Here is a 22,217-nt window from a genome sequence, read left to right as displayed (position 1 = left end):
TCTCCCTGTTTCGTTTTTGCCTTCCCCTCCAATCTCTCCTATCTTCCGCTGTCTTTTTTTCTATTTTCTTTCCCCCGTTGGTTCCCCTTTGCGGCTGTCTTGCGGCTTTCCTTTTATATCTAGGAACCACAACCCTAAACCTTCAGCCAGCTCTTCTATATTTACAACCCAAGGGGCTGCCCGAAGTCCTCCCTTGCAAGCTGCAAAAACGCAGCTTGCAAGTCGCGTTTCTCTTCTTTTTTTTTTTTTTTTTAACTTTCAACTTAATAAATACAGAAATGATAAAATATAAATAATAATAATAATAACAAATTACCAAAAACCAGGTAATAATAATAATAATAATAATGAAAATAATTTAAAAACTAAACAACTAAAAACAACAAAAATGGCCATTTTTCCATCTTTTTTGTTTCATTTTTCATATTTTTTCATTTTTTCTTTCAAGAAAGCATTGAATTTAAATTACAAACGACTAAATCATATTTTTTTTTGAATGCTTTTCTTTTCTCTTTTTTTTCTTTTTCAACAAATTCTATGATAAAACTTAAAAATAAAAATAAAACTGGAAACTAAAAACTAAAAATGAACACGACAAATAAAAAACTAAAAATGAAATTACACCAAAAATTTGGTGTCTACAGATACCAATTGTAAGGATCGAAGACAACCAAGTGGAAGAGATAAACAATGTACAGATCACAAACGTAACAATAAGTAAATAGAAAGGAAAGAATTGCAAACCAATTAACTACCCAACTCCTCCTGAACTTGTAGATTAATTCAAATAAGCTTCTTCAAGTTGATGAATTACAATCACTCTTGCGTACAAAGGAAGGTTCACCTTCTCCTTGCCCCGAACACCCCTCGGTCAAGTCAGGAAGTTTAACTATCCCTCAGGACAACGCTCACAGAGTTACACTCATGAAATATTCACTCACAAATGAAAAACTTACAATGAACCTCACACCACTAAGACTACAAATCTTCTTTGAAGAGTATTTTCTCACTAAAATCACTCTAGATCTTTTGTATCTTCAGTGTGCAAAAGTTGTTTGAAATATCTGACCATGCTCTATTTATAGGAGACCAAGAAAGTGCTTCATTAATGCTTCCAACAGATAAAAAATAGCTGAACAGTCAACTAGCCGTTGGGAGTGTCGGACGTCCGGTACTCCTGTTTTTTACGTCCGACAGCAGGCAGTGAATTTGAGAAATTTTCTTCAATTCTATCGGACGCCCGGTGCAAGCTCTTTGTGCGTCCGACAGCAAACAAAGAGATTTGAGAAATCATCTTGTTTCTATCGGACGTCCGATAGAGACATATTCAGCGTCCGATCGAGGTCAGTGATCATAGAAGATTTGGCTTATTATCTTCGGACGTCCGAGTGTGAGTTCTTCATGCGTCCGAAGTTACTCAATGGTTGTCGGCCGTCCGATGTGGTCCTTTTGTGCGTCCGACAGCTATTTCAGCAATCTTTGTTTTCTTTCAATAGCACTTGTTCATGGAATCAAATAACTTCATAACTGAAAGTCTATCTTGAAGAGATATTAGTATCATCCATTTGTTTTGTAAACATCAAAAGATAGGGACCAAGGTCAACAGTATTATTCATGAACTATCATATACTTTGTTATGCAATTGGAGAACTAATTGATTTTTGTTATAGTGATGATAAGGTTTGTTTTTTAAATTAGTAAGTTCTAAATAGAAAGTTTGTGCATTGAAAAGGTAACTTACATGGATGACTAAAACTTACTATATTTTTTGTCTGAATTTACCATTGTACTTGAAAAGCTTACATACAACATAGATTAGTAAGTTTAATGATATTAATAGTAAGTTTTATTCGGTAAATTTGGCTAATAAAAAGGTAATTTTCAAAATTTAATTTTTTTATTGCACAAACTTACTATTTTACTTGAAAAACTTGCATACAACTAAATTAGTAAGTTTAATCAAAATAATAGTACTTTTTATTAGATAAATAGTAAATTTTACTAATAAAAAGGTAACTTTTGAAATTTGTTACGTTATTAGATAAACTTACTAATTTACCTTAGAAATTTACCTATTGCTAAAGTGAGTAAGTTTGACAAAAAATATAGTAAATTTCATTACATAAATGGAAGATTCAATATTAAAAAAGCAGATTTTGTTAATTACTTAAAACTTACCATTTTACAAGACAATCTTACTATTTAATTGGAAAAGTTACATATACTTTTGGACGAATTATTTAATTTACAGAAAAAAGGGTCGCAAAAGGTTCGAAACTGTCACAAAAGGAATGAAAACTAGATGTTCCCGTCAACTGCCGTTATTTTATCAGTCTTCTAACGGCCTCGGTGACATAGCGCTGTCCTGCTCTAAGAAAGACAATAAACTTAGTGCCACTTTGTTCCCTCTCTCTCAAGTTGTATTGCGAGCTGCTTTGCTTCTCAGGGAACACAGAAGCTATGTTCTTTGCTAGCTAGGTAATTATTATATACATGACTCTCAATTTCTGTGATCGACTTTATTGATTTTGCATTTGTATGAACAGTTAGGAATATCATGATATAAGGAGTTTTCATTTGCTATTTTTTTACAATTTTAGTGTAGTTTTATTTTTTTTAATTTGTTGATTGTTTAAATAATAAAGGAACATTAGTAATATTGGCAGTTGTCCATTCTTCCTTATGGGTTCGATCCTTCATCCTCATGCTTCGATTCTATCGCTCACCAAAAGAATTCGGTACTTTGTTATCTTTTTACTTGCTAATTTTGTCACAACTCAAATACATCATCACCTAATTCATATCACAACTCCAAAGTTTTATTTTAGATACTTTGTCCTCTAGACTTTACTAATTCATATCATATCATCACCTAATTCGCACGACCCTCGTGCACCTTTTTTTTATAGAAAGATTATTTTATTCAATAAATCTGTACTAATGACAGAAAATACATCAAACATGACACAAATGCATATAGATTTAAAATCAATAGATACAACAGATCTAAAAAATCAATACAAATAAAAATAATATTGATGCTCTGATATATCTTTTATCCGGATGAATCAGTGTAGTCCAATACATCTATGCATGTCTTTTGACAGTCAATTTTGATTAAAATTTATTCAAATTCAAAGAGAAATTTAGATTTGACAATAGTGAAGAAATTGCAAAAATGAGAAATTAGATTCTAAATCTATAAAATCTAGATAAAGTTGAATTAACTTCAGTGCACCTTAAAGCACCTTAAAGTACATTTAACATAAAGTTGAATTAACTCTTTCAGCCTCTTGTGGAGCAGGTGGTCCATGTTATTTTAAATCATCTATGGGTTGTGGCACCCCAGCAACAACTAGTTATCCTGATACTTTGGCATATATGTGCTGGGACGGTATGCATTAGACAGAAGCAGCCAACAACCCATTTTTGTAAATCCATTGTTAGGACCATAACTAAACTTGTAAATCCAATCTACAAAACAATTATGAAATTGTAAAGATTGAAATGCACAAGGAAGACATAATCTGAAAGAATGAAATTCATTCGAATAAGAATGGAATCTAAATCAAAGAGATCGACAACCAGAGTAACGTGATCAAGCGGTGCAATTACCACTTATAACATGCTCAATCATTTATCAACTCGGGAATTACAATCACGCAGTTATATCTTTAATTATTTTCTGTCGGTATGGATTCCGGATTTGGACTGTGACTCTTCTGCGGTGGGCGCATCCAATCAACATCACCGACAGAAAATAATCAAAGGCATGACTGGATTCTGGTTGTTGATAGCATAATAAATCAAGATTGGCGTTCTACTTAAATATTTAGCGGTTTTGTTAGAGTCAGGTTTTTATTAGTTTTTATATATTTAGTAATTGATATTTTCGTAGGCTATTATTACTTACTTATGTGGTTGTTTCTGATCCTACAAGTCTTGTGGTAGGCTATAAACAGGGAATTAGTTAGGTTATTTTTGAAGAGAATGCAAGAGAGCTTGTAATGGTTTTATTGAGGTGTCACTTTCTTCCATTGTTTGAAATATTTTCTTCCATTATTTTTATTGAGCTTGTTATGATTTGATTATTTTCTTCTCTCCCATTTAAATATTTTGAGTTATTATTTTATCAGTTCAATTTATAACCCTGTACGCGTGAAAATATTATCAAAATTCTAAAATGAAGTTTTCTGAAAATTGTAGAATTGGAGATTAATTTACATATTCAAAATATGTAATGCAGACTAATTTACACACATAAAATTCTATGTGAAAGAAGAGGAATAATATCAGCAATATATATCATCAATCACACATAATAACAAGACTTTCAATTCTTCACTATTTTCAAGTAATGATAATAAGACGACTTCCTATTTATAAACTAGATCAATTACAAAATAAATTTTGACAGCCACAAATAGTTACACAATAGAATACCAATTTTATAATAATAAAATTACCATGAACTGATTCCAATAAAACTACTAAAAACTCGACTCGACTAAAATGCTAACAAATAACAACTTCCATTTTTTAGCCTTTATTTAATAAACCAATATTACCTCCTTTAAATCAAACTTTCTTTGTATCAAATCCAACATAATCATGAACAATAATCTCCTTTGCAAATTCTATCAATATCATTTTGTACTAATTCTTCGTCTTCAAAAAACTTATTGTTGCTACAATATTCCACATTGGACAAATTTATCTTGTCACTCACTTTCTTTTTGAATCTCTACAATAATCCACACGCGTAGATAGATTGTTTTCGTCATACAATTCGATGTCAATTCATTGACTATTTCATCACTTTGTGATTTTGATAATCGCAACTCAATTCCATCTCTCTATTAACACCCGTAATCAATCTGACAATTTCGGACCAATTTTGTGGTCCAGTCTTTATCAACTGAAATCTTCATGATCAAATTTACGGCCTTACTGGGTCAACTACTTTTTCATGGCGACTTATATGCTCTAACTCTAACAGCGAAAATGTTCGAGGCTAACTTCATAGTTTGGCTCAATAAAAGGCAAACTAACATAATGGTAGATATTTGTGGTATATTGGTAAATAGAGTGAAATCTTTGTCTAATAGTCTAATTCCTAACCCCGTTGGACAGAATACATGGTCTTCCTTGGTGAAATTAAGCTCTGTCCTCGCTGTGCAGAAGTTAAGCCAAAAACCTTCTAATTTTATGGTGAAAATATTGATTTCATGTTAACAATTTGCTAAGCAAACTAAACATTTGCACATGAAGAAACAAGAGAATGTGACAAAAAGCTTCCAAATCTCTGATATGCTTATAAACAAACAAAAAAAGCTCTGACATTCTAATCCCCGATCCTGAAAATCAGTTCCCCCCCCCCCCCCCCGGCGCCCTCCCCCAGCCCCCAAAAAAAGTAAGTTTCAATTCACACTCTCGTAATAAATGTAGAACTCAAAAAATTTCAACAAAAATATATAGGAGATATATTTGATAAAATTAATATATATGAGGAGGCAATTTACACCCATATAAGTATGTGTGGAAGAAAGAGGAATAAATATCAACAATATATTATTAATCACACATAATAACAAGACTCTCAAATTTTATCCTTTTCAACTGATACAATAATAAGACTCTGTATTTATAAACTACTTAATTTGATAAATAAATCTGACAATCATAAGAAATTTTCAAATAAAATACTAATTCCTAAATAATAAAATCATAATAACTTGATTCAAACAGAATTACTGAAATCTTAACTTCACTAAAAGATTGCTAAATAATAATATAGAAATTTTTATCTTTGAGACTTAATTTAATATGCCAACAATAAACCTCCGCGCCGGGAAACTAAAAGAAATTCTACATTGGGGGATACATTAGCAGAAGAAAGAAAAAACTTTCGGGTGCAGTATAGTAACACGAGTGTTCGAGATGCACCAAGAAATTGAAGCATATAAAACTTTGATTGTCCAAAGAAGCACTAGTACTTTCGGAGGTTTATTCAATACAGAAATCAAACATGAGGCACACGAATGAAACAGGTTCCAGTATCACACATTAAGACAAGGTGATTTGAGCTGAACAACGAAAATACAGAAATCACTTGAGCCGAGCTCTTGGATAAGAGTGCTAGATTACTAGATTGAAGAAGTAGATGGAACCAATACAAAGTTCTCTGCAGGGAAAAAATGGCAAACAGGGGCTGTTAGGACCGGGCCAGGAAATAGACAAACTCAAGTTAGGACAAAGTAGGCGGTATAACCGACCATATAATAGATAGGCGGTAGATACCAGTCATATAATAATTAGGCGGTAAAACTGACCATATAAAGACGGATAACAAAGCAAATAAAAGACACAGAAGATTTACGTGGTTCGGTCAAATTGACCTACGTCCACGGGCGAGGGAGGAGCAATATTTCTACTATGAAAAAGAAATACAAAAGACCGTAGGAAAGTGGTTCCTAGGCCAATAAGCACTTACAAAAGAGTTTAGAAAATATTCCTAAACTCAAAACAAGAGAGCCTAAAATATTTGACTGAATGGGCTAAATGACTCAAGAAGCTAATAGCCCATATTACTCTCTTGAGTGGTGCACCTTAAACCTTCATACGCTTCCCTATTTATAGGAAAACAACGAAAGGCTTTCCTTGGCTGCCATCGATGTGGGATGGAAATGTTTGCCACACAAGTCAAGCCGCAATGCTTGACAATTCAACAAATCTCCACCTTGGCAAAATTTGGAATCCCACCATCGACAATAGTAAAACTGCTCCACCTTCTCCACATAAGCCCCAATGGGCTTAAATCACCAACAATGAACACCAACCAAATCCAAGCACTGCTTGAACTTGTAAACTGGAAGAGGTTTCGTAAACATATCGGCTGGATTGTTCTTAGTATTGATTTTCTGAATAAGGACTTTTCCCTCAGCAATGATATCCCGAATGAAGTGATACTTCACATCAATATGTTTCGTCCTCTCATGATACATCTGATCTTTAGTCAAGTGTATGGCACTTTGACTATCACAGTGAATATCAATAACACCTTGATATAGACTTAGCTCGCTAAATAAACTCTTCAACCACAAGGCTTCTTTGATTGCCTCGGTCACAGCCATATATTCTGCTTCAGTAGTAGACAAAGCTACGACAGGTTGTAGAGTAGCTTTCCAACTAACAGCACAACCGCCAATGCAAAATACATAGCCTGAAAGTGATCTTCTCCTGTCAAGATCTCCAGCGTAGTCTGAGTCTACAAAACCAACCAAAGTGTTATTATTTCTTTCAAACTCCAAACATGCATTTGAAGTACCTCGCAAGTATCTGAGAATCCACTTTACAGCCTGCCAATGTGCTTTTCCAGGGCAAGACATATATCTGCTAACAACACTGACTGCATGTGAGATATCTGGACGAGTACAAACCATTGCATACATAATACTGCCGACTGCACTGGAATAAGGAACCCGTGCCATATAATCTTCCTCTTCATCTGATTTTGGTGATTGAGCATCAGATAGTCGAAAATGGCTAGCAAGAGGAGTAGATACTGGTTTAGCATCTTTCATGCCAAAACGCTCCAAAACTTTCTCAAGGTAATTTTTCTGGGTCAAGAACAACTTCCCTACTCCTCGATCTCTCTTGATATCCATGCCAAGAATTTTCTTAGCTGCTCCCAAATCTTTCATTTCAAATTCACTATTTAACTGCAGTTTCAAAGTGTGAATTTCTGACAAATTCTTGGCAGCAATGAGCATGTCATCAACATAAAGCAGCAAATAAATGAAAGAACCATCATTTAACTTCCGGAAGTAAACACAACTATCATACATGCTCCTCAAATAACCATGACCCAACATAAAGGAATCAAACCTTTTATACCATTGTCTTGGAAACTGCTTCAATCCATATAAGGATTTCTTCAATAAGCAAACATGGTCTTCCTTACCTTCAATTTCAAAACCCTGGGGTTGTTTCATATAAATTTGTTCTTCAAGTTCGCCATGTAAGAAAGCTGTCTTAACATCAAGCTGCTCTAACTCCAAATCATACATGGCTACTAAAGCAAGCAAAACACGAATAGAGCTATGTTTAACAACAGGTGAAAACACATCATTAAAATCAACACCTTGTACCTGACTATAGCCCTTTGCAACTAATCGTGCTTTATACCTTGCATCTTCAACCCCTGGAATACCTTGCTTTTTCTTGAAGACCCACTTGCAACCAACAATTTTCTTAGCTGACGGCGGCTTTACAAGAACCCAAGTTTCATTACGATGAAGAGATTCAATTTCTTCATTCATCGCAATCAACCACTTTGCAGAATCATCACAAGAAACTGCCTCTGAATAGGTGGAAGGCTCACCAACTGTATCAGTTTCTTCTGCAATAGACAAAGCATATGCAACTAAATTTGCATATCTTTGTGGTGGTCGAATGTCTCTCCTTGCTCTATCTCTGGCTATGGAATACTCTTCTTCTTCTGAACTATCTTCAACAGTAGATTCAAGTGTATCTACTGGCATTTGTTGAATAGAAGATTTGGTCTGAGAAGGACCAGAACTGCCAATATCAAGCTCCACCTGCTTCTGTGTACTATCAGTAGTACAAGGACTAGAAAACTCCTTCTTGGAAGATAACATAGACAATTCATCAAAAGTAACATCTCTACTGATTACAAATTTTGGGGATTTGGGATCAGGACACCATAATCTGTATCCTTTCACCCCAGAAGCATACCCAAGAAAAATGCACCTTTTAGCCCTAGGCTCCAATTTTCCATCATTCACGTGCATGTATGCTGGACACCCAAAAACTTTTAAATTGGAGTAATCAGCAGGAGTACCTGACCAAACTTCCTCAGGAGTTTTGAAATCAAGAGATGCAGAAGGAGAACGGTTGACAATATAACAGGCCATATTGATCGCCTCTGCCCAAAAGTCGTTTGTCAATCCTGCATTAGAGATCATACACCTTGCTCTCTCCAAAAGAGTTCTGTTCATACGTTCGGCCACACCATTTTGTTGAGGCGTCATCCTGACGGTGTGATGCCGAACAATTCCTTCATTCTTGCAGAATTCATTAAATTCACCTCCATAAAATTCCATGCCATTATCTGTTCTCAACCGCTTAATATGCTTTCCTGTTTGTTTTTCAATCAAAACTTTCCATTGCTTGAAAGTTAGGAAAACATCATTTTTATGCTTAAGAAAATAGACCCAAACTTTCCTTGAATAATCATCAATGAAAGTCAACATATACCTGGCACCTCCTTTAGAAGAAGCACGAGAAGGCCCCCAGAGGTCTGAATGAATATAGTCCAAAGTTCCTTTTGTCCTGTGAACTGCCGGCAACTGGAAGCTAACTCTCTTCTGCTTTCCAAAAATGCAATGTTCATAGAGTCCCATCTTTCCAATACTTTGACTACCAAGAAGACCTCGTTTGCATAAAATAGATAAGCCCTTCTCGCTCATGTGCCCCAATCTCATGTGCCATAATTTGGTAAAATCAGAATCAGACAAAGTTGATGTAGAAACAGCAGCAGCACCTGTAACAGTAGATCCCTGCAAAATATATAAAGTACCAGATCTGTGTGCCTTCATAACAACAAGGGCTCCTCGACTGATTTTGAGAACTCCATCTCCACCTGAATACCTGCACCCAATAGACTCAAGAGTGCCTAAAGAGATGAGATTTTTCTTCAAATCTGGAACATGTCTAACATCTGTGAGCGTCCTCACAATACCATCGTACATTTTAATCCGGATTGTGCCTTTGCCAACAACTTTACAAACAGCGTTGTTGCCCATTAAGACAACTCCACCTTCAGTTGATTCATATGTTGAAAACCAGTCCCTATTGGGACACATATGATATGAACAACCCGAATCTAAAATCCACTCATTGTTAGACCTAAAATTATTTTCCGTTGCACAGAAAATAGTTCCATCATTCTCATCAGCTGCTACACTAGCTTCAGCGGATTCAGTATTTTTCTCAACAAATTTCCCCTTTTACTTTTCTTTATTTTTCAATTTAAAGCAATCAGAGATAACATGACCCTTCTTTTTACAATAATTGCACACCACATTTTTATGTCTGGACTTGGATCTACTTCTATTTTCTGTGTTTCTCTTTTCAGATCTACCCCGAACAAACAAGCCATCGGCTTGACTCCCACTAGTTTCCCCAGTAATGTCCCTATCTATCTGCTCTTTAGATTTTAATGCATATTTAATTTTCCGATACGAAATTGTTTCCTTTCCATAAATCATAGTATCGCGGAAATGCTTAAAAGATTGGGGAAGGGAACACAAAAGCAATAGGGCTTGATCTTCATCATCAATTTTCGAATCTATATTCCCCAAATCCATAATAATGGAATCAAATTTATCAAGATGGGAGAGTATAGATGTACCTTCAGACATCCGAAGCATGTACAAACTCTGCTTCAAATATAGCCGATTCTCGACTGTCTTCTTCATATACAAGGTTTTCAATTTATCCCACATAGCCTTGGCCGAAGTCTCCGTTGCTACCTCACGCAATACCTCATCGGAGAGATTTAAGATTATGCTGGATCTGGCCTTCTTATCCATATCGGCAAAATCCGCATCCTTTACATCTTCTAGTTTGTTCTCGATTCCGTGAATCGCTAGATCAACTCCGTCTTGAACAAGAATGGCCTCCATCTTGAGCTGCCACATTCCGAAGTTGACATTCCTGTCGAATTTCTCGACAACTGTCTTTGTTATCGTCATTGTTGCCACAAAATCTGTAACGTGAAGTTTGTCTCAAAAAACTGGCCAAACAAATATGCAAGTCTCGTGAGCGGGCCCCACAGGATGAGCGGACCCCACGAGATAAGCGGGCCCCACGGGGATGAACGGACCCCACAAGGTGAGCGGGCTCCACGGATAAACGGACCCCACAGGATGAGTGGGCCCCACAGGATGGACGGACCCCACCAGATGAACGGACCCCACAGATGAACCTGTCTTTCAAAATATAATAACCAGCTCTGATACCAGTTTGTTAGGACCGGGCCAGGAAATAGACAAACTCAAGTTAGGACAAAGTAGGCGGTATAACCGACCATATAATAGATAGGCGGTAGATACCAGCCATATAATAATTAGGCGGTAAAACCGACCATATAAAGACGGATAACAAAGCAAATAAAAGACACAGAAGATTTACGTGGTTCGGTCAAATTGACCTACGTCCACGGGCGAGGGAGGAGCAATATTTCTACTATGAAGAAGAAATACAAAAGACCGTAGGAAAGTGGTTCCTAGGCCAATAAGCACTTACAAAAGAGTTTAGAAAATATTCCTAAACTCAAAACAAGAGAGCCTAAAATATTTGACTGAATGGGCTAAATGACTCAAGAAGCTAATAGCCCATATTACTCTCTTGAGTGGTGCACCTTAAACCTTCATACGCTTCCCTATTTATAGGAAAACAACGGAAGGCTTTCCTTGGCTGCCATCGATGTGGGATGGAAATGTTTGCCACACAAGTCAAGCCGCTATGCTTGACAATTCAACAGGGGCTGTGCCAGGTTCGATACCAAGCATTTGGAAGGAAACATGATCACGGTTCCATTGAGAGGTATCCATGTGACAAATTGCAATAGCTTCAACCTTATCACCATCCTCTCCAGATAGAACAGTCCTGTATAAACGATTATCGCCCTGCTGATAGTGGCAATAGAAAACTATGAAAGGATATGGCATGGTGTGACAGCTGACCATCTTTGGATTTGAAATTCGTTCAGGAGCTTCTGTGATTGTATAGTTCTGTAATCTAGCAGCATTAGATTTTGCGAGGTGATGCGTTGATAAAACTTCAATATCGGTATTCAATCCCAAGATCATTCGTGCAAAATCTACCAATGACTCGTAGGATGTGGCACAAGCCTTGGATTTTCCCTTGATAGGCTTAGTCTCGCATGCTCGGAGTGTATCTTCCATCACTTGGGCCTTGCGAGATCCTTGAGGGAATGAAAAGTGTTGAAGAATTTGTGGGAGTTTTGCCAATGAAAAGGGGATAGGATCGGCTTGTTCTCTAGGCCAGAGATAAGGAGAGGACAAAGGACTAGGATCTCCGTCAGGGAAAAGGATACTCATTGTTTTGCCTAACTTGAGATCATCAAAAACGAAAAACATGGTTGTACTTGGATCCATCTGATGCATCCCGTGGGATGAGGAGTGAGAATGATCATGCATTGACATCTTTTCTTGGACGTGAGCAACATGATCTCTCTTGCTATTTCTCTGAGGATTATTGACATCCATGCGCTGATGCCTGATTGCATTAGTACCATCAACGGGGACAAAATCACAAGTTCCCTGTAATGGTTGTGCAGTGTTGTGAGAAAGTGAGAATTCAATCCACCATATATGATATATCACAAAAAAGAAATAGAGGGAAAGCAACTTACCAGAACAATTAACAGATGAAAGAGGAGATTCCAACAAGCAAGTCCTTTGGAATCCATCAGTTGGTAGATATTATTTCTCTAGCTGGCAACTCCTCTTTGAAGGTGTTTGCAAGAGCAAAAATAAAGTGTACTTGCTTTGAAGGTTGTTTTTCAACATACTATAACTAGAATATGACCCATTGAAAGATGCATGTTTCTGGTCGCGGTTAAAAAATGAACCAAGATATTTGATACTCAAATCAAGTTCCGTTCAATAAGATTTCTTGTAAAATTAATTTACCAACTAATCAAATCAAGTTTAAATAGCATTTTGTAATCTGTCAACGTTCAAATTTGACTTGAATTTAACTCGATTATCATAAAATAAAATTTAAATATAAATAATTCAAGCTACTCAAACTTGACTCGTACTTAACTTATAAAAGCTCGTTTGAGTTCGACTCAATAAATAAACAAGTCAAGCTTAAATATAATTTCAAACTTGTTAAAATAATTAAATAAACTTTTAGAGTGTTCGGCTTCTAAAAACTCGTTTACACCTGTATTTCTTGTGCGCTTTGTAATCACATCGATGGATAGATATGAGGCTAGGCTTATTCTAGTAGATCTAGACCCAAAATCACTAAATTACTTTAGGGTGTTTGGCTTATTAAAGCTTGCTTACGCCCATATTTCTTGCGCGCTTTGTAATCAGATCAATTGACAGACGTGAGACTAGGCTCAATCTAGTGAATCTAAACCCAAAATCACTAAATTTCTTCAGCTCTAGATCATAACTATACTGAGTTTGGAAGAAAAATAATGGACCAAAATCTAGACCTGCCCCGAATTGATTTTGGTACCAAATGAATATGTATGTAATTTTCAGAGTACTCAAATTATGAAAGATGGGCTTAAAGTTTGAGTAAATTTTATACACACTGACAGTACATACACTATCAACGGTGGATTCATGGCACATGCGCAAAAATTGAATTTCAAATTTAAATTTTGTATAGTTATCATTCATCAAACGTTGACAATGTATACACTGTCAGTGTAGAAAAAATTAATCCTGAAAGTTTATGCGACAATATGTTGATTTTAAGAAATTGTTTATTTTACATTAATTTACATACATTTGATTATTTTTAAAATAACATGATTGATTATGTTAGATTATAAATAGGCAAAAAATACGTGTTGATGTATGAGTTAGTGTGGATTCCTATCAATGTTTATGTGGTTATGCAATTTGAGTTGTGCTTTTGGAAATTTATAATATATAAAAATTTTAATAACTTCAAAGTTCAAACTACTTCACTATTTTTTATTAGTAATAAATCATCGGAAGGTGCAGTTAAATTCAATGGTAGGTCCCATATGGTTATCTGGCATGACATGTGATCATCCATCTCATTATGGGCCCGCCTATGGTACACATTTTCCATCCTTGAAGAGTAAGGTGGTAATTTGTTACAACTCCTAATTCTTTGATATTCATAAATAGCAATCAATTCCCTTTTTGTGAACTAGGTGAAAATTATACCCTCTTTATGAATTTCAAAAACTTACTATTACCCTTACCCAAACTTTCCCAAAATATATTTGGGGTTAAATCCACTTCACACCCTTTAATTATACTTAAATTCTTCTTTAGTCCTTAAACTTAAAAATGAAACATTTTAATCTCTAAACTATAAAATTTGTTCCACTTAAATAACATCATTAATTGAGACAGATTTTATGCCTAAATGAGCATACTTGAGGAACTAAAATGGACAAATTCTATATTTTAGTGGCTTCAGTACAACAAATTTTAAAATTTAAGAATTAAAGTATTCCATTTTGAAATTTAGGGATCAAAATAAGAATTCGAATATAATTAAAAGATCCAAAGTATGATTAACCCAAATATTTGGTTGCTTATATCTAATTATGCTCAAGTTGGTCCCATATACATTAGCAAACGAACCTAGTTTGAGAAGGTATTATGTACATCATGTACGCTATGTGGTATGCCACCCAGTGTACAAATGTCAATCACTCATTGCTAAAAAAAAAAAATAAAATCGCTCATTATCAAATTATAGTGGTGGGTCGGTCATTATCTACTAAATACTAGACAAGGAGTGACCTACCACATTACTGGGTCACTTTTGATTGGTTCTAATACTGTTTAACTATTATTTTTCCCTTAGTTCCTTTAACTCTCGATAAAGTGGCAAATTAGGACAATCGACTAAAAGTGGCAAGAACATGCAGGAGTAAGCTAGTCAATGGTCCGAAATGGGCAGACCAATGTAGGTTTAATTTTTTTTTTTTTTATAAAAAAAAGCCAATATTATTAATAATGTAGTTGAAAATCATCCAACACAATTTGTTTGATAAAGCAATCTACACTAATGGTAGAATATACATAAAACATGTTACAGATATATTTGATTTAAAAAATCATTAGATTTAACAGAGTTACAAAATATAAAAGATTATATTATGAGTCATAAACCATCGGATCTGATCAATTGCATGGATTGTTCTAATAGATATTTGTGTATGTCTATTCCCTCATATCTTTTATTCAACTAGTTCAAACTCAAAACTAATGTTAAGATCTGATGAGAAGATTCAAGAAATTTCAAATTTAACATATAGATCTAAAAAAATCTCTTAGATCTGAGGAAAAAGTAAAAAAAACAAAACAAAACTCCCACTCGAATGGTTTAGAAGAGAAAAATTCTCACTAGCAAAATATTAGAAGAGACAAAACTCTTACTAGAATACCTTAAGACAGACTTTATTAAATATAAAATAGAAACAAAGGAAAAGAAAGGGAAACTTAGCTTGAGACCAAGATTTCCCTCCTATGGAGGAAGAACGATAAATTACAGCCTATGAGCAAGCTAAATTTTGATTACAGTCTACAAGAAGCTAAATTTTGAAAGTTCAATTATATTATGTGCAATCGTGCATCGTCTTGGTTAGGATATGACTTGATAGTCCCTATATTGCATGGATATAAAATTTGCCAGTCAAGCAAAAGAGATTTACAATTGGAGGCATATGCAATTGGGATAATCACAAAAGTCTTCCATGAGATTTGTAACGATATTATGTAAAACCCTAAGGTTTCAAAATTTCAATTACCTCCTTGACTTTTTACTTTTTGTGTAACAAAACTTTGCAAGCAGCACAAAGTTTAAATAAAAATCATAAATTACCGTCTTGCTCTTGTGCTCCAAAAACTAATGAAGAAAGAGTGGAGCACCATTTCTGCACTAATACAAACCATTGGATCTGACCAATTGCACGAATTGCTCCAATAGATATTTGTGCATGTGTATTCCCTCACACCTTTTATTCAATTAGTTCGAACTCAAAACTATTTATTCAATTAGTTCGAACTCAAAACTAATGTTAGGGTATGATGAATAGCTCAAAACTTATTGTAAATATTAAAATGAGAATGGCTCTTTATTCCGTTGCACCTCCTGACCATAGGTCCAAACCCTGCCACTGGCCAAAACCAAAATATGAACTCTTCTTTTCCTCAACGTCTTTCCAACTCATAAACTAGCAATACTTGAATTCGCCCAAGCCAACTCATTCAATGGTGAGTTTGGTCTGACTATATGTAAACTCTATATTAGTCTGTACCCCACCAATAGTGGATTATTTTGTGACATTCTTGAGTTGAAATCTGATAACTGATTTTATGATTCTTGGATTACTTATAATTTTACCAAAATAATAATAATGTATATATATGTGTGTGCGTGTGTGTAATAAGAGGGATATGATATGTGGGGCGACACCGCGACACTAACCACAAGAGGTAACTAAACCTCTAGTTTACCCTTCGTTTACAGTGGATCAAGGCTACTGTATATCACACAATTTTATAGATTAACCACAAGAAAGATGGCTTTTGGTGATATAACCATGAGCCATTTCAATAGTTCCAGTCTCATCATGGGTGGACATTCAGTACGCGTCAATCCGAAAACCACTCAAGTAAGCAAAGATCGTAATCCAAATCCAAGATATAGAATTGACAATTCATGAAACGAAGTGATTCATTTGTTAGGCCCTCTTGATCATTTCTACTTGGTACGAAATTAATTATGAGTACCCACCAATAAGTTAACTAAAAGCTCAGACAAAAAAATTATGGGTGCCAAAGAAATCGTTGTGAAGAGATATATTTGTTTGGATCAATTTTGATTACATCGAATCGAAGTGGCCGAGATCTCAGATATGTACAAGAAATAAATTGATTCTTGTACTACTATAATTATATTCATATATTTGCTTAAAAAATACATACATATCTTTATGGATTCAGAGAAACGGAGAATCTTAATAAATAATGAAGAAAATTGATTTAGGATAAATTTCAAATGTAACGGCTTTTGAAAACAAAAAAAATTATGAAAAGTAATTTCTTGCTACAAACATTAGAAATTAAGCAGTAAAATGAGACAAAATTCCCGTAAGAATAAGTTAACTATTTTTGACTTTTCATTCTATAACAAATAAAAAATCAAGTTCCAAACATCAAGCAAAATAAAGAAATTAGTAAGAGTAATCCCTATAAATATCTCTCCATGTCAGAAGTCATACATTGTACAGTTTAGTTCTTGCAGTTCTTGACATCTAAATCTTTAATGTTTGACTTCTAACAAAAATAAAGTTTAGTTCTTTTCATTGTACAGTTTTAACATGCCTTTTGGGATTATGGAATGAATATCTAATTACTTCAGATCAAAACAAGTCGATTAACAAAATGAGTAACATTGTCTCACAAAACAGATCAAAGACTAAAATCGAAAATAAGATTAAACAAGTCGATTACCATGAGAAAATTAATTTTTTAACCATATATTTACTTCAGAGTTTTTTTTTGATTGTTAGTGAGAATTCTCGAACTCGAGATTTCTTGAGAATTCTTACTTATACTTTCTTTACTAGTGTCACCCCACCCATCCTTCACCTCGAGAAACTGTTAAATCATAATAAAATCTCGATCCTACAAAATCATTTCTGCTAATATTCTTTGTCATTTTCAATAATATGAAATCAAGAGAAATAGGATCCAACCTAATATGTGCATAGCATTTATAACATAGCCATAATTTTCTTTTGGTCTTCTGAAGTGTTTCTATAACTCAATTTATGCATAACACCTGTACGCATAACTTTATTTACCAGAATGTTTTCCTAAGAAAATATAGCTAGTTAAGAAAAACTAAACCAAATTAGCTAACTACACACTAATTATTCATTTATTTTTCCATTTTTTTTTGCTATAAAACGAAATTTGTAACTCAAGTATCTCTTTTTACATCTCTTGAAAATTTGTGCTTGCACAACAATGTTGCAAATCAATAACCATTAAATTAAATATAACCGTAAGCAAGATATCAGGCAATGTGTCCCACGGTTATAGCGACTTCGTGCAAAATTTTATATTAAGGTTGTGAGTGTTATTTGTAGATTTTAATTTGGACCTATCACTTGAGAAAAACCAACATGTTAGGACCATAACTAAACTTGTGAATCCAATCTACAAAACAATTAGGATAATTTCAGAAACCTCCCCTGCCCTGAGGTTTTTGACAATTTCACTCGACTCCCTTGAGATTTACATAATTACAGAGACCTCCCTTGGCATGATAAAAAGATAACAATGCCCTTCATTAATTGTTAACTCATTGAAAAATTCTACCAAATATTAAAGTTCTCTCATCTATTATCAACCAATAATACAAACTACAGTCTTTCCCATTTAACTATCTATATCTATCATCTTCCTCCTATATCTATTGTCTTTTCAAATTCATTCATTTATTATTATCAATCAAATGTGTATTATTACCACTAATAAAATCACCATACATACCAAAGCACCAATACTTACATATCTTGGTATCTATTCCAATTCTAGATTTTTCATTATTATTAAATAGTTTCCTTGCGCCCATTTTTGTTTCCAATTTTTGATAGGCATTAAAAGCAAATTGAAATTGTCAAATGACAAATTGAGTGCTGATTGCATATCAAACTAGATGGAGATGAAGATAGTGACGATGATAAAAAATAAAATTAAGGATAAGAAGTGGAATAGGAACTAAATATAGGTTATACTGTTATGGTTGTCATGAAAAAAGGTGGTCTTGGTATATATTTATAACTTCATTGTGTTTCTATTTTTTATTTACAATTATCGATGTTATTCCTATAAAGAGAATTTGAATGATTTTGAACTCTATGCCAATGGAGTATATTGGATATTGATATTAGTAGTGATGGTTTAGATTATTTTGTATTAAAATGGTAGGGGTCATGGAATTGAAATTTAGGGATATTGATGAATATTGTTGTGTATTAAGTAAAATCTGATATTGATATGAGATTGTAGATAAACTTTTGAGTATTTTATGTAATATTTATGGTTGATACAATGGTCTACATCAAAACCTTTTAGGTAAAAGAGAAATATTAGAACAAAGATAAGTGTTTATTTAATGGTGGTTTAGATATTGATGGGTAAGTAATAGTGATAGTAAGTAAAGATCAATGAAATAGAGATTGTAAATCATTTTTTTCCTTTATATTTTTGTTGTGTATTATAACTCAAGGGCATTATAGGAATTTTGAGAAAAAACATAACCTTTTGGGCCTAGAATGTTATCTAAATTGTGAAAATAGGAGAGATAGGTGTAATTTTCAGAATTTGAAGGGAGCTTTCTGAATTGTCAAAAACCTCAAGGGCGGTAAGTGAAATTAACCCAAACAATTATGAAACTGTAAAGATTGAAATGCTCAAGGAAGATATAATCTCACAGAATGAAAGCCATTCGAATAAGATTGCAATCTAAATCAAAGAGATCGACAACCAGAGTAATGTGATCAAGCGGTGCAATTACCACTTACAACACACGAAATCTGGATCCTTCCTTTTTTTTATCATACTGATGACACTAAATCAACGGAGGAACGTATCAGAGTTACATACATAATGAATATAAGATGTGTATATATATACATACAACCAAACGGACCGGACCAAACATAGGTCCAAAACCAAGACCCAAAATAAAAATAGACACGATAACTAATATAACAGCTCAGCGAGGATCCAAGACCTGATTCAAGGCATCCCAACAGACTGACAGTCTGGATCCTTTCTATTTTATCATGGCAAGGACACCAAGGAGGAGAAACCTCTTATGAAAGACTTTGAGGCAAAGTCTGGATCCTTTCTATTTTATCATGGCAACGATGCTAAAATCTAACGAGGCGAAACCATTTGTTAAAGATAATAAGCAAAGCCAGAATCCTTTCTCTTTTACCATGGTAACAATGCTAAGTCTAAGGAGGAGAAACCGCTTGTGAATGATTTCGAATCAAAACCTGAATCTTTCCCTTTGTTTTATTATAGTGATGACACTAAATCAAATGAGGAAAAGGAGGAAAGCCACCTTGTGAAAGACTTCGACTCAAAGTCTGGGTCCTTTCTCTTTTACCATGGTGATGACGCTAAATCGAAAGAGGAGCCTCTTGTTAAAGATTTTGAGGCAAAGTCTGAATCCTTTCTTTTTTATCAAGCTAAGTCGAAGGACGAGAAGCCAGCGGATGAGTAACCAGTTTGAAAGATTCATGGTGAAAGCTTGGATCGCTTCTTTTGTACGTGCTATAGCAATGGTGTTGGTCCCAACTTAGACACTGAATTTATGTGTATCAAAATCAAATAACTAATGTCCAGGGAAGCTGACAGGTGCCGAACCTGTACAATAATAAATACCTACTCGAGAAAAATACAAATTTTGTATATAGCGGTGAGTAGGGTCAAATCCACAGGGACTGGGGATAATTTGTTTCTCCTAGAGTCCAAAGTATGGGGGGTTTTGGATTAAATGCTAACTAAATAAATTAACTGCAGAAAATAATTGATTAAAAGAAATGATTGGGAAAATTCTAGCCAAGGGTACACATCAGAAATGGTTCATGCACTGATCATTGATGTAGAAATAATTCCAACATTTAGCAATAGATTAGTTATAGTTGTCATGCACGCGATAAACAACCAACCCTTCCTTAATTTCTCGATAGCTAAGGTACGACCGTTAGCTATTTCTCTAACCCAAAAATAACCCTAGGTACGACCGTAGGATTTAATTTCTAGATTGCATTAATAATTAGAAAGGCCCAATCCTAACCAACAAACACGCTACGAGGGTTTGTTTAAGCTAGATCATATGCTCCCCTGACATAAACCCAATTACGCCAGTTGCTACTGAGATAGAGATAACGAACAATTACGGATTCAATTACCCCTATTTAGCAAAAATAGCCTATATGAATAATTAATTATTGCGCACTAATCAATCATACATAAGCACTATAACAATTAAAAACAGGAAACACATAAATACCAACAAATGAGGAAGAGATTAAAATAATTTCGATCTCACAGTAATTGTTGAACCAAATCTTCAGTTGTCCCCTTGACTAGAATTAAGAGGTTAGTCCTCCATTAATGGAGAACAACCATGCGAAAGAGCTAAGAAAAGAAAACTAAAACTATGCTAAAAGCCTAAACTAAAAACTATTGATTGATTGACCTCTCGTACGTTTCTCCCTTTTTAAAGCCAAAAGGAAGTCTAATGCTATCTCTAGTGGTCCCCACACCAAATTCAAAGTCTCGTACGTTTCTTTTCCTAGAGTCCAAATGACTCATGCTTCTTATCCGTGGTCCCCGCACATGTGGACAAAGCCTCCAAAGTACTTGTTGTTCCAAGTTTCTCTACGTTGCTTTCTTTGAAAAGCCCAAATGACTAAATGCCTTGCACTAGCTTGTGGTCCCCACCAATTCAAGGACCTAAAGGTTGAAGCCCTTAGAAGTCTGCATTTTTCCATACAAGTCCCTCCTTTTTGGTAATTTTCTGCTTCACTCCTGAAATTGATTCCAAATACCAAATATGAGTAAATATCAGCAATTAACACAATATTTGTCAGGGATAGAAGGGGAAATCAATAATAAATTTACTAACAAATTATACCCTATCAATTCCCCCCACACCTGAATCATGCTTGCCCTCAAGCATGGGGAAAGTATACAGACACCAAAATTTGATAATGGTCATTGCTCTATCTACCAAATTGCCAAGATATTCAAGAGAGAACCATATATCGGGCATTAGTAAATAAAATCCAAGAAGCATCCCCCCAGTTAGCTTCCCAACCACCAACTTTTCCAATTTAAAGCAAACTAATCTAAGAAAAATGAATGGTTGCTCACATTTATCAGTAAATGGTCCAGCTATTAACCAAAATCTCGATACTAAGATCACAAACCGGCAAGCTGACTTATTCACATACTAACACAATCTTTACACAATCTTTTTTTTCTTTTTTTTTTTTTTTTTTACCAATAACAAAAGACTTAGTCTATAGCCCTTAGAGCTTTTTGACGCGAACTCCAACATTTGACAGATGGAGGAGCCCGGTTACTCAGCTCTAATTGCTACGGGACCACGCACTCATAGCAACTACTACCTTTTGACGCGAAAATCAACACTTTAGGTGAAGATTCCCGGTTACTCAGTAGTAATCACTAGCGGAGTACAGTCAACTCTTATTTATAACCATATAGCACAATAACTAAAAATAACACAAAAATAACAGCAGCCAGCCTCAAATTTCCAAACATGGAGAACTAAAATTAATAATTGGACCAATTCACAAGAAAAATGCCAACAATCATTCCCTA

At 34.6% G+C, this 22,217-nt stretch overlaps 1 protein-coding gene across 1 annotated transcript; it reads right to left on the bottom strand.

The window, feature by feature from the left end:
- Positions 1 to 11,212: 11,212 nt before the first annotated feature.
- On the bottom strand, positions 11,213 to 12,618 carry LOC113720041 (BURP domain protein USPL1). Its single transcript, XM_027245083.2, has 2 exons — positions 12,464 to 12,618; positions 11,213 to 12,371 (listed from the first exon to the last, which is right to left on the bottom strand). Exons 1-2 carry the CDS (start codon positions 12,518 to 12,520, stop codon positions 11,541 to 11,543), a joined length of 888 nt encoding a protein of 295 aa, XP_027100884.2. The 5' UTR covers positions 12,521 to 12,618; the 3' UTR covers positions 11,213 to 11,540.
- Positions 12,619 to 22,217: the final 9,599 nt, after the last annotated feature.

The sequence above is a fragment of the Coffea arabica genome, chromosome 6e (genome assembly GCF_036785885.1).
Source record: "Coffea arabica cultivar ET-39 chromosome 6e, Coffea Arabica ET-39 HiFi, whole genome shotgun sequence".
In the NCBI taxonomy this organism is placed as follows: domain Eukaryota; kingdom Viridiplantae; phylum Streptophyta; class Magnoliopsida; order Gentianales; family Rubiaceae; genus Coffea; species Coffea arabica.
This window is presented reverse-complemented; position numbering and strand designations above follow the sequence as displayed.

Coding starts and splice junctions, on each gene's coding strand:
- LOC113720041 (XM_027245083.2), bottom strand. CDS start 12,520: ATGGATTCCAAAGGACTTGCTTGTTGGAATCTCCTCTTTCATCTGTTA. Junction 12,372..12,463: donor TTCATCTGTTAATTGTTCTG/GTAAGTTGCTTT, acceptor CAACCATTACAG/GGAACTTGTGATTTTGTCCC.